The sequence below is a fragment of the Mastomys coucha genome, unplaced genomic scaffold, assembly GCF_008632895.1.
Source record: "Mastomys coucha isolate ucsf_1 unplaced genomic scaffold, UCSF_Mcou_1 pScaffold1, whole genome shotgun sequence".
Classification (NCBI taxonomy): Eukaryota; Metazoa; Chordata; class Mammalia; order Rodentia; family Muridae; genus Mastomys; species Mastomys coucha.
In genome coordinates, this window is record NW_022196891.1 from 24,917,926 (window position 1) to 24,931,896 (window position 13,971).

At 41.0% G+C, this 13,971-nt stretch overlaps 1 protein-coding gene across 1 annotated transcript in view; it reads right to left on the reverse strand.

The window, feature by feature from the left end:
• The window catches only part of Dars1 (aspartyl-tRNA synthetase 1), a 53,881-nt gene extending 40,795 nt beyond the window's left edge, over nucleotides 1-13,086 (reverse strand). Inside the window, exons 1-4 of the mRNA XM_031381268.1 lie at nucleotides 12,816-13,086; nucleotides 11,141-11,198; nucleotides 9,590-9,682; nucleotides 1,780-1,882 (exon numbers count right to left, since the gene is read on the reverse strand). Of these exons, the coding sequence (XP_031237128.1) occupies nucleotides 1,780-1,882; nucleotides 9,590-9,682; nucleotides 11,141-11,198; nucleotides 12,816-12,881 (320 nt within the window). The 5' untranslated portion in view covers nucleotides 12,882-13,086. The remainder of the gene's footprint in view (nucleotides 1-1,779; nucleotides 1,883-9,589; nucleotides 9,683-11,140; nucleotides 11,199-12,815) is intronic.
• Nucleotides 13,087-13,971: the final 885 nt, after the last annotated feature.

Below are 13,971 nucleotides of genomic sequence, written 5' to 3' on the forward strand. Positions count from 1 at the left end.
AAAGGCGTGCACCACCACCACCCGGCCATGCCTGGATTTTTTCAGTGTGTTCTGGGTATTGAACACAGGTATTCCGCAAGTACTTTATCAACTGGCCACACCAGTTGCTATCATTCTTGACTATCATTTCTGCAATGGAAGCCTGACCTTTCTTTAATTTATAAACACAGGACACTAGGTGAACTGCATTCCATTTGGGAGACTATTTGTATGTTCTTTCACCAGCTAGTAAGTTTGGGCTGATATATCAATTACTGTTCTTGTTTAATCCTTGGGAATTCCTGAAATATCTGAATAGAAATACTCTTTTGTGGGCCACACTAGGTATCACAGATACCCACCGCCCACAATCATTATGGGGCCCCTTAGTGAATATTAAGGGTTAACTGATTTTTTTTCTTCTTTTTTGGTTTTTCGAAACAGGGTTTTCTATGTGTAGCCCTGGATATCCTGGATCTCACTCTGTAGACCAGGCTGGCCTGAGATTAAAGGCCTGTACTACCAAGAGCCAGCCAGGATTAATGGATTTTCATAAGGCTTTCCAACTATAATATATTATAAGATTTAGGAATCTAGCCCTAAAGTTATAACAACCCAATACAGGAAGCATGTGCTAAGCAAAACCATCAGTATCATTTATTAGTTTCCCAGAACTAAATAATATATAAAAGATAAAAATCAATAAATCTTTTTGTCTGAGGTTCATTTTTGCCAAGTATTTTAAGTATATTAACCACAATTTAGCATGGCCATCTGTGATTTCCATGGCCCTTTACTTTAAGTAAGTATTTTACAGGATTTACTTTAGATTTAACTTATCACTTAAAAAGTAAGGGCAGTGGTGCCACACGCCTTTAATCCTGATGTGTGTGTGTACACATACAGTGCACTTGACAGAGGTAGATAGATCTCTGTGAGTTCAAGGCAAGGCTGGTCTACAGATCAAGATCCAAGACAGCTAAGGTTACAAGGAGAATCAAAACAAGAAAACAAAAAGAGGAGGAAAAAAACAAAAACAAAAAAGAAAAGACCATCCATTCATTTCCCCATGTCTCCTTTAATCATTATCATAAGAATACTAAATTAAGAAAAACATGCTAATAAAATGGCCACATCATGAACCACAAACAAAATTCTCATTAGAGTCAGAGTTCTTAACCACCCTTCTTTCCTATCTCAATGTCCTGCTTCTTGCAACTAAAACAAAACAATGTTCTACAGAGCTCTGAGCCAGGCAGCAATTCCTTTACAGCTAGGAAAAAAGCAAGTTTTATCTCTTTTTTTCCCCTAGACTCTTTGGTGTCAAAGTTAAAAGCTGTAATATTATTAATACATGTTTGACTTCCTTCAGGAGGAAATCATCTGCAATGGCACATTGTCTTATTTTATGTACTTTTATTAGTTAGAAAACTTGTTGCTCATTATGCATCTCAAAGGGGTGGGGGAAGGGAGGAAATGAAACTCAACAAACCCAGCAGAATCCAGTTGCTGCGGAGCCCTGTTCAGGATGCCAGGCTTTCTGTTGCTCTACTTGAAAGTAATGTGGCTTGTCTGTGAAGAGTGCAGCTTCAGCAACTCCAAATGAATCACACGCCTGTGCTCCATATTTTCTCCTTTGTGAGCTTAATGTATTCAAGCAACACTGAACTGACAATTTAAATAACTACATTTTTAAACAAACGAAGCATTGATGTTAATGTATGAAAATGGTCCAAACCCCTGGGAGTCTTGGTTCCCACCATTGTTTATTCTGACAACAGGATATAATTGCTTACTTACTTGGCAGCGAATTTAACCATCTGCTTGCTTGCATGGTCTCCCACCGCCACAAGAGCCTGGACATTAAACTGCTGCTGCCTCAGGACTAAGAAGCACTGCTTCCCTGCAGGAGACAGAGAGAACACGGTACATTAGAAACATATTATTTCAGGTTTTACAAAGGAAAATGCTTTTCTACTTTAAGACTAGGTCAAAAGTTATACACTCATCAGGTACATGCATATGTTCATCTATCAGCTTCCAAAGCCAAAATACCACACTCAACTGACAATCAGAGAAACACCAGTTTCTATGAATAACAAAAAGTGCATCTGACAGGTTTCTTCTGAGAACATAGCGATACATGAATCTAGATGATTATTCTGTAACATTGAACAAATTACAAGTTATTTCAGATGACTTTCATCATTCAACCAAATGCTTCTATATTCTACAGGCAAGGAGACTGAGCTAACTACCATGGAAACTTCAATCATGCGATCACAAAAGTGCTAATCAAGTGTTTACTAATCAGAGTACAGTGCTCTTTGGGGTGGTCCATCTATAGAGTTCTCTCTGCCAAAGGACATTTTAAAGAGCACACAGATTAGCAGGCTAGCTCCTGTTGAATTCCACTTCCCCACTCACCAGTCCTCCCATGTTTTAAATCTTCAAGCAATTTTACTCTGTCAGTAAAGTGCCACTTTTTTCTGTTTGTCTGTTTGGTTTGGTTTTTCAAGACAGGGTTTCTCCGTGTAGCCCTGGCTGTCCTGGAACTCACTCTGTAGACCAGGCTGGCCTCGAACTCAAGAAATCCGCCTCCCTCTGCCTCCCAAGTGCTGGGATTAAAGGCATGTGGCACCACTGCCAGGCTAAAATGCCACTTTTTAATAAGTCCTATAGCCAACTGTATTTTAGGTATGCTGGTGGTTTACTTCCCCTCCTTTCATACAGAGCTGTCATTTCTTACTTTTAACCTGAAAAATATTACTTATGCATCCTGTATCATCCATCCCTCTTCTTCCAAAGCAGATCATTTTAAATTCTAGAAACTATTTCCTCATAAAAATGAATTAATCTTTCCAAGTCCACTTGTCTCATCAGACTATCATATAAAATGTCACAAGGGTATGATTTTTTATTATTCTTTTATATTAAGAATTAACCTTGGGCCAGGCAGTGGTAGCACCAGCACTACCAAGCAATATAATACAAGCACTACCCAGCAATATAATACAGCTCTAAAACAGCACAAAAGACTCCTAGTGAAAGGAGAGTTCTAAGGAGTTTACAAAAGGGTCAACACTAAGGATTAACACTCCACCCAATGGTTTGACAGAGTAAAAACTTAGAAACCTTTTTTTTTTTTGTTCATATGATTTACTGAATGGATTTTTTCAAGTCAGGATTTCTTCGTGTATCCTTCCTTGGCTGTCCAGGAACTTGCTTTGTAGACTAGCAACAGGCCTGGGATTAAAGATATGAGTTACCACCATCCCAGCAAGACTTGGAACTCTGAAGATCAGTGACAACATCCTATCACTTCAACAAAGTGGTCTCACAGGAAAACTATTAAGCCACTGTAGGTCTCTGTTCTTCAGTTGAAAAATGGAGACTAGCATACTTCTCAAAGGTTTACTTTTCTTAATATAAAGATGTATAATCTATGGGCTGGAGAAATGGTTCAGCAGTTAAAAGCACTGACTCCTCTTCCAGAGGTCCTGAGTTCAATTGCCAGCAACCACATGGTGGCTCACAACCATCTGTAATGAGATCTGACACCCTCTTCTGGTGTGTATGAAGACAGTGACAGTGTACTCATATGCATAAAATAAATAAATCTTTAAAAAAATTATAATCTTGAGGATGATATATTTAAAGGCAGACCCCTTAATGCTAACTATTAACTTTTATTGTTAATAGTATTTCTAATATTAGCAGCTTATTTGAGGGTTGCTTCTCGTTCTTGTTTTGAAGGTGGATAACTATGTACAATTTATGTGGAACACTAAGTATACGATGATAAATATTCAGTAAACATTTACATGAAAAAACTGATCAAACTGTATACATAGTTCCAATTTTGGTTTTGTTAAGAAGTATATTAAGGGGGTAGAGAGATGGCTCAGCAGTTCAGTGCACTGGCTGCTCTTGCAGAGGACCCAGGTTCGATTCCCAGCACCCACATGGCAACTCATAATTCTTTCTTTCTTTCTTTTCTTTTTTTTTTTTTTCCGAGACAGGGTTTCTCTGTGTAGCCCTGGCTGTCCTGGAACTCACTCTGTAGACCAGGCTGGCCTTGAACTCAGAAATCCGCCTGCCTCTGCCTCCCAAGTGTTGGGATTAAAGGCGTGCACCACCACCGCCGGGCTCATTCTTTCTAGCTCCAGTTCCAGAAGACCCAACAACTTTTCTGATGGCCTAGACACTCCTCTCAGGTAGTGCACATGCATACCTGCAAACACGCATACACACAAAATAATTTTTAAGATTACATAAAAAAAAAGTATGTTAAAATTGATTGTAAGGGGAAACATCAAAATGAGGCTGGTAACTGCTGATAAAATAACAGGGAATTTTGTTCTATTTTTCTATAGTTTAAAACTTTCTATAGGCTGGGCATTCTGGTATACATCTTTAATCTCAGCACTCTAGAGGCAGAGTCAGGTCAACCCTTATGAGATCAAGGTCTACCTTGTATATGAGTACTGTGACTTTTAAGGCCAGCCAGGAGTACATAATGAAACTTTCAGAAACAACATAAACAACAAACCACACACACACACACACACACACACACACACACACACACACACACACCCTTTCTATAATAAAAATCTTTCCTAATTAAAAAGATTTTTAAAAAATATGTATGCAGGGGCTGGTGAGATGGCTCAGTGGGTAAGAGCACTGACTGCTCTTCCAAAGGTCCCAAGTTCGGATCCCAGCAACCACATGGTGGCTTGCAACCACCCGTAATGAGATCTGACGCCCTCTTCTGGTGCGTCTGAAGACAGCGACAGTGTATTACTCCGGAGCGAGAGGGGCTGCAGTGAGCGGGGCCATCCTGAGTTCAACTCCCAGCAACCACATGATGGCTCACAGCCATCTGTACAGCTATAGTGTACTCATACACATAAATACATAAATATTTCAAAAAACTATGTATGTACAGTATGCATATATGTGTGGGCTGGTGTGTGTGCCTATGTAAGTACATGTTATACTGCTGGCTGGCCAGGAAGCTTAGAGGAATCCAGCTGCCTTCACCTCCACCATCTCAGTGCACGCCACAGTCTCTGGGCTTTAAGGATAGTTCTAGAGATCTGAACCCAGGACCTTATGCTTAGGCAACAAGCACTTTACCCACTGAGTAATCTTTCTAGGAAAAAAAAATTACACAATCATAGACAAGGCACAAAAGGAAAAGTCAGGGCTAAAAAGAAAGAACATTCAAGATGCACCCCTGGGGGTAGGATTCAATACACAGAGTAAAGAGAATGTGGGAACGTCCAGGAGTTAAACACAGAAGGAAACAAACATCCCAAGATCTGACATATCTGTCACTAGAAAGAAACTATAAAGGGGCAAAGTACTAAAAAAAAAAAAAAGAGCTGGAGAGATGGCTCAGCGGTTAAGAGCACTGACTCCTCTTCCAAAGATCCTGAGTTCAAATCCCAGCAATCACATGGTGGCTCACAACCATCTGTAATGAGATCTGAGGCTCTTTTCTGGTGTGTCTGAAGACAGCTACAGAGTACTTATATATAATAATAAATAAATCTTAAAAAAATAAAAGTTACTATTCCTTATTTAGGTAAAATCCTAAAAAGCAAATCTCTTCTACTAAAAACAAAAACCAAAATGAAAAAGGACACAGACCAGGAAGGGGGTGGGGAGTGGTGGGAGTCCCCCTGAACTCACTCTGCTCTAATCCTAAATTGGCGCATCTGTGAAGCCCAAGAACCAAGACTAGGCTGCAGAAAGACTCTAAACAAAACCTATCAAAGAAGGAAAAATAAAGTTGGGAGTGGTGGTAGACACCTATAATTCTGGAACTCTGGAGGTGAACAAGATAATCCATAGTCACACAGTTGAGGTTGAGGCCTCCCTGGGCTACATGGGACAGTATATCCAAAAACAAAAACAAAAACCAAACAAAAAGCCCCAAACAACTAAAACAAACCTAAACAAAGAAGGGCAAAGCACTTCATCAGGAGAGAACCTGTAGAACACTGTTTCAAAAAAGAAAACCAGTAAGCAAATGAAACCGAGGACTGAATTATACAGTATTAATTTAACAGGGGCTAGAGAGACAGGACTTAGCAGTTAAGACCACTAGCTGCATTCCCAGAGAATCCAAGTCTGAGCCCCACTACCCACGAGGCAGCTCAAAACCATACATAACCCAGTTCTAAGGGACCTGAACAACAATTAATAGGACTAGTATACAAAGCTCTTAAAAGATTTATAAGAACACTGAATCACTCCTCACAAAAACAAACAAACAAACAAACAAACAAACAAAACCAGGCAATAATTCAAAATAGGTAACATGAAAGAAAAAGAATCAGCCGGGCACAGTGAATCACACCTCCCAGCACTTGGGAGGCAGAGGCAGGCAGACTTCTGTGAGGCCAGCCTGGTCTACTGAGTGAGTTCCAGGACAGCCAGGGCTACACAGAGAAACCCTGTCTCGAAACAAACAAACAAACAAAAAACCCCACCACCACAACAAAAAAAGTTAATTGTAAGGAACAAGATGTTAGTGCTTTGAGAGCAACAGAAGTTGAAGCAAATGACAATACATTATTTACTTCTCAAATGAGCACATTTTTTTTTTTTTAAAAAAAGAATATTCAATGCTCAAAGAGTTAAGTAAAAAGCATCCCACTGTAACTGGCTAAAAACAATCATAGCCAATGCTAACTGAAGGCCAATCTGGCAATGGTCATGATGTAATTATATTTTAGTTAAATTTCTCTTTCATTTTTGGTTTTTGAGATGGGAGTTTCTTTGTATAGTCTTGGCTGTCCTGGAACTCACAGAGGTCCATTTGCCTCTGCCTCTCCAGTGCTGAGACTAAAGTCCTGTGTCACTACCACCCAGCTGGAAAAATGCATTTCTTAGGATGTATGTAAGGGAAATTAAGTATGCAAAAAAGTCATAAAGACAGAGACACTCATGACATTACTATTCCCAGGAAACTGCTACCCTTCCCTCACTTCATGCTTGTAGGCTTCATTAACAAAACAGACCTACAGTCAACTTTGGTACCACAGTCCCAAGCTATCTCTGTGAAAGTGTTTCTAAATACTACAGCTTTAAATTCATCTGCTCAGGATTCTGAAAACCCAGGACAGAAAAGCAAGTCCTGGTGTCTTGGCACAGAACTCTCCATTCAAACTACTCCCATCAGTCCTTATGATGATCAGTACTAAGTTCTGGGCATGTGCTAATAAATACAACGGCTCTTTCTTTGGCGTGACAATTAGGGCCATGATCTGCTTAGTTCAATGTTCTAGAAGGCACTGGCTTACATACAGAGAACTAGGAGTAGCATACATTATCCTGTATAAAGTTAAAAAGCAACAGCAATGGTTTTGTTGTACGCGCGCCTATACTAACTTAGGAGGCCCGGGTTTTGTGTGTGTATGTGTGTGTATACTAACATAGGAGGCCCGGGTTTGTGTGTGTGTGTGTGTGTGTGTGTGTGTGTGTGTGTATACTAACATAGGAGGCCCGGGTTTGAGCCCCAGCACAACAAACAATACATAGTAAATCAGTCTGTGAATACCTATATGCACAGACATGGAAAGATAAAAAGTATGGGTTATAAAACTTGTATTATAAAACTGTTGACTCCAACATAGCTTTCATATTTAGACTCATAAAAATCAGTCTGAAAAATTTATGGCTGCCTGGGGGTGGTGATGGCGCAGGCCTTTAATCCCAGCACTTGGGAGACAGAGGCAGGCAGATTTCTGAGTTCGAGGCCAGCTGGGACTATAGATTGAGTTCCAGGACAACCAAGGCTATACAGAGAAACCCTGTCTTGAAAAAACAAACAAAACAAAACAAAACAAAACTTATAGCTAATTTCTACTTATTCCTGACTTAATTCCATATTATTTGAGTATGCAAAATAAGGTATTATTTTTATAATAAAGAAAGCAGCCAGGTGGTGGTGGCGCAGGCCTTTAATCCCAGTACTTGGGAGGTAGAGGCAGGCGGATTTCTGAGTTCGAGGCCAGCCTGGTCTACAGAGTGAGTTCCAGGACAGCCAGGGTTATATGGAGAAACCCTGTCTGGAAAAGGCAAAAAAACCCAAAAAACAAAAAAGAAAAAAAAAAAAAAGAATAATATTGTAGACAGGATTACTAAGGCTTGGTTGCTTCTAGTCCAGCTAAGAAACTGTGAGCAATCCTACCTCAAGAGAGCAGTGACAGAAATACCTGACACTTTCTTTTGGCCTTTTAAGAGTGAACAGAAATATACACAAACACACACATAGAAATAAGTCTTAAAAAATATTGTAAATGATATAAAACTAAATGCTGTTATACAGTATAAAACAAAAAAAAAAAATCAGGTTTATCCTAAAACAACTTCAAAATGCCATTTTTAAACTTTTTTTTCATCAAGGAAGTCTACATACTTAGGCTGATCTCAAACTGGAATCACAGATCTCAGCTTCACTGATGCATTTAAAAGCGGAATAGAGAAGCTACAGAGATGCTCTGTGGTTAAGAGTATATAGTAACGTTCCATTCACAGCACTCATATTGGGCAATTCATAACTATGTGTAACTTAGGTGCTAGGAAACTTATGCCTCTGGCCTCCAAGGACACCTTTACCCAAAACCACACAATTAAAAACAACATAAACTTCCACCAAAAAACCCAAAACAAATAAACAAGCAAGAAAACAAAACCTAAGACACGTGGACGAGACTTTTTTTTTTTTAAAGAGGGCAGGGGAGTAGGTCTGAAGGAAGTCTTGGTCCAGGAGGACTAACAGCAGGCTAAGAGCACCTGTTCTTTCAGGAGAATAGAATTCAGTTTCTAGCACCCATGTCAAGAAGTTCAATAAAAAAAAAAAAAAAAAAACAATCTTAAAAGAAAAAGAAGCCGGGTGGTGGCGCACGCCTTTAATCCCAGCATTTGGGAGGCAGAGGCAGGCGGATTTCTGAGTTCGAGGCCAGCCTGGTCTACAGAGTGAGTTCCAGGACAACCAAGGCTACACAGAGAAACCCTGTCTCAAAAAAAAATCAAAAAAAATTAGGAATGTCTGTTCTGCCTTCTTCACATATGTATAGATGTGACTAAATTTGAAAAGCGGGAAGATACAAATGAATATTAATGAAATATTAGCAGTAATACAAATAAAATATTATATTTATTATGTTATAAATATAAATGTCATTAAATTTTTAGAAAATGCTGGAGTAGACCAAGACCATCATTCCATAAAAACTGAGATTTAAACAACCCTAATGTATCTTTTGATAGTCTCTTATCTAATAATTATAACTATAAATATACAATGTGGGGATAGACAGACTGACTACAAGTTAGAGTATATGCTGCTTTTACTCAGGACCCATGTTCCATTCCCTTTAAAACCCAAATTCTGTTAGGCAGCTCACAAATGACTTTAACTTCAACCCCAGGAGATCCAAAGCCCTCTTCTGAACTCTACAGGTACCTGAACCTATACATATACATACCCATATAAAGACATGCAACAGGCAAAACACTTATACACATTAAGATTTTAAAAAAAAATGTATACACATACAAAGAGCTATAACCATTAAGCCAATCTTACCTTTTGCTCTGCTTGTATGAACTCTTGCACGGACCCAGACAACATCATCAGCTTTCTGTACTGTCAGGTCCTTAACTCGAACCAAAACTCTATCTGTAACAAACAGTAAAGCAATTTTAAAATTCATATTTATAGTGATAATTGTCTGGTAGCGAGCTTAAAAACTTGCTATCACTTTAATTTTTGATATTTTTCTCTATGAAATATGCCTCCTTTATGAACTGCACTTCCTAATTGCAATTTTCTATCTTCCACTTGCTACCACCTTAAATCAAGCTATGTACCTAAGACTACAGCAAAAGACTCCTAACTTTTCTTCTAAGTTAGTCTATACTGTAGTCATAAACATTTCACACTGCAAATTTGCTGAACATTTCAATGCTTTTAAATGTACCTTACGTATTTTAAATACAATGTACCTCATGTGCCTGGGCCAAAGCTAACAGGATGATTTGTGTACATGCTGAGAAAACGGACATCTGATGTAAATAAGGCTAGTGACACGGATCTCTGACAGGCTGGATAATCCTAGTATCTCATTCCTTGCAACAATGAGTAACCCAGTGAAGCACTGATTAAAACTAATATATAAATGCCAAGAAAAGTCTCTTGAAATTCCTTGCCTCCGGTTGAGATGGTGTAGGCCCAGGGCTGTAGTTAGCATCCTTCCTGCTACCATGAGTTCATAGGAGAGATTGAGACAGGATCCTAAAGGAGGCTGAGCCAAATAATAGACAAAGAAAGTGCTAAAGATTCGCTAGTCTCTAATACAACAGGTTCTCACCCTGTAGGTCATGACCTCTTTGGGGTTGATGACCCTCTCACATGGGTCTACTTTATCTAAATATACTAGTTAGTCTCATAAGGCAAAGACGCAACTGTAAAGAAATACGGTTCACAGAACACTACAGTTCTCAAGGCCCAAAGCAGAGGAAATGAAAAGAGGAATGCTGCCGGTAGACTATAGACCAAGAGGACTTTTGCTGCGTCCACTGTGCAAATCCAGGACACACCGTGAGAGCGAGAAGACAGAGTAGCCTGAGGGTTTAAGAAGGAGATTTGGCAGAGTAGTGGAGGCATTTGCCTTTAATCCCAGCACTCAGATGCAGAGGCAGGTAGATACCTTTGAGTTTGAGACCAGCTTGGTCTACAAAACCAATTCCAGGACAGCCAGGGCTACAGAGAAACCCAGTTTCAACAAACCAACCAAAATTTAAGAATTAGATCTGATTGGAGTGGCGGTACACACTGGTTAAATCAGCATTCAGAGGTATAGGTGGGAGACCAGAAGAAAAAGGTCACTCTGCCACAGAGCGCTCAGGACCAACCTGGGTAATTCTAAATCACAAGACTGTCTCAAAAACTAAAAATAAAAAAAGATATATATGTTCTTTTCCAGATTAAGACCTACAAGCTGACAATGTTTACAGAGTGTGGTAACATCAATGACATTTAAACTTTTCAAAGTTATTCCTTTGTAGTAATACCTTTAGTCAATCCTATTTTAAACTTCAGGAAGTGTTTTCCTAGAATTAAAAAGAAAATACTAACCTGGCTTTTCTTGTGATTGTATCATAGAGGATATCCCATATCTTTCTTTAGCATAATCCTAGGGGGAAAAAAAAGTTTTTGTTTTTTTGGTAACATGACTTTTAATGTAAATACATAAATACAAGCACCTAGAGCTACAAATAAATTTGTGTTAATTCCCGAAAATATAGTATTAAACTCAGCCATTTTAAATATGGAAATCTGTTCACTTATGTATGTGCTTACTACAGACAGAAAAGCACCCAGTTTCTGGTTATGTTTATTATACATGTACAGATGTATCATGCATAAAAGTACTCCCAGATAAAATTTACATATGCATAAAGTGAAACTTAACTACCTTCTTTCAAGGGAGATTAATCTACTTCAAAGAGACACAAATTTCTCCTGTGAAGGGAGTAGGATGAAGCCCTACAGGTTTATTAACTTCCAATTACAGGAAGAGATGTTCAGAGAGAGCCAATGCTTTGGGGTAAGGTTTCTGAGCACAGATGTTCAGTGTTTAGAAAGCAGAGCTGTTTGATACATGCTTACTACAACTTTCCTCTTGTAAAACATGACCAGAAAGTTCACCTGCTTCCTATCTCTAGAGCCCAGTCTGTTAATAACAGATTTCGTAGTTTGGGTTTGGAACAGGAGCTGGAGTTCAGGCTATGAACTACACTTATTAAATAGTTAAGCAGTCTTTCATTTTATCTTACTTTACCTCTACAATGATCTTAAGTCCCTTCCAGTTACTGACAGAGCTCTATTATAATGTCTATCATATACTATGTCTTATGTCTATACTACTTACAAGGGTGTGTTGATAATTTATACAACTAGACACCAACACACAGAAATAATTTCCTTAGACCTTTAGTGACATGTGCCCGAAACAGGGGGCCTGTGTGAACCAAAGGGGGAAAAATAAGAAAAATGTGTTATCGTTCCTATGTAATACTCACATTTCAGCAGAACTAAATCTTAACTTATTATTCTGAGTTATGACGTAGTTAGCAAATGCTGAATTCCTCCACCAAAAAAAAAAATGAGGAGCCAGACAAAGATTAAGGCTTAGGTATTACTACAGTACACCTAACTTGGAGGATTTCAAACCTTGGATTTCTGGAAAGTGCTAAAGGGTCGCTGAGGGTTATCTCTGGGAACTGCATTACCTACCTACCTCACAAGGTCAATGAGAGGAAAGGAATACTAAGATAACACGTGTCCCCAGCTGTCACGAGGAAAAGCCATTAACTACACTGGCAGCCAGTGCTGCAAAGGGCTGTCATTCCCTGCCAGGACATTATGAGGGCTACGAGGGTATCGACTAGCAGTGCTTTCTCAAAGATTTCCCGGGGGCTGGGGTGGTGTTACGTGCGGGACGTGCCTAACCTAGGAAGGCTCGTGTGACCCCCGCCGCAGCTACTTCCGGGTCAGTGAGCGCCACACGGTTACCCGACCCCCCCGACCAGGAACACGTTTGCTTCTAGGCCACGGTTCCAAGAGTTAACAGTCCCAAGCAGCTCGGGCCGCGAGCCCCCTGGGGCCCTCGGGAGTTCTGGCCTGCGGCGCGACACCCCACGCCCGTGGCCGGCGAGGAAAGCGCTGACAGGAGCTACCGAAGCAGCGCCCGGATCGCCCCACTCCCGCCCTCAGCGCACTCCCCGGCCCGGGAAAGGAGGAAACCCACTTCCGCCGCGTCCACGATCTCCCGCGGCTTCTCCTGACCCTTACGGCTGGCGTTGGCGCTGGGCATCAGGACACTGGATTGGGGGAGTGGATACCACCCCTCCCTCGCAGGCTTCCGTAGGGCAGGCTAAAAACAAAAAGCGTCTCCCTCCCGCACGGTCTTGCCCTCCCAGCCCTTGTTTGAAGCCCCCCGGTCTCCGCGTGGAAGCTTGGCTTCGGAATCCCGCGAGAGCCACAATGAGATCTCGCGCTCCGTCGCCAGCTCCTCCCTCCGCCCCGCCCACGGGAGCGGTGGGCGTTACCCAGGAGTGGGTGTGGTCTCGTAGGTAGGCTCCTGGGAATCTTTCCCGTTGAGCCTCTTGACCAACCTACCTTCTTGGTCTGACTTCATTCCCATTAGTTGTCTTCCCCCGGTTCCCAAAGTCCATTCTTTTTAAATTTAAATCTAGTGAATTTAAAGACAGGGTCTGTGTACTGCTGTCCGGCCTGGAACTCACGAGGATCCTCCTGCCTCTGCTCCCCGAGTGCTGGGATTAAGAGTATGAAACACCATGAGCTTGGCTTATCCCTGTCTCACCCTCCCTCACAGACAGCTTGTCATAGCGTCCTGCAAGCTCAGGCCCGGATCTCCGCTTTGGGAATTAATGCCTTCACTGCGTGTGGAGGCCTGCCCCTTGGGTCAGAGGAGGCCTCTGGGTAACCTGCTCTGTGTGGGAACACAGGATGCTGTGTTATAGGTAGGCAGGTAGGCTCCTTGAGGCAGGGTGGAGTACTGTGTTAAAAGCAATAACCTACAGGTTTTAGACTCGTTGCATTGTTAAAGGCAATGCATAATGTTGGTTGCCCAGTGGGTGAATCTTCCCTAAATTAGACTTTTAAAAAATGCTGTTGGTTTTATTGAATGTAGGCTTTGGGGAATGCAGGCCTGCAATTACAGCACTCAGGAAGCAGAGGCGGAAGAGTGAGGCCAGCTGTGTTTGCGTAGTGAGACCCTATCTCAAAACAACAAACGAAAGAAAACAAAAAGCTTGATGGGATGAAATTTGAAGACTCGGGGCTGGTGAGATGGCTCAGCGGTTAAGAGTGCCAACTGCTCTTCTGAAGGTCCTGAGTTCAAATCCCAGCAACCACATGGTGGCTCACAGCCATCTGTAATG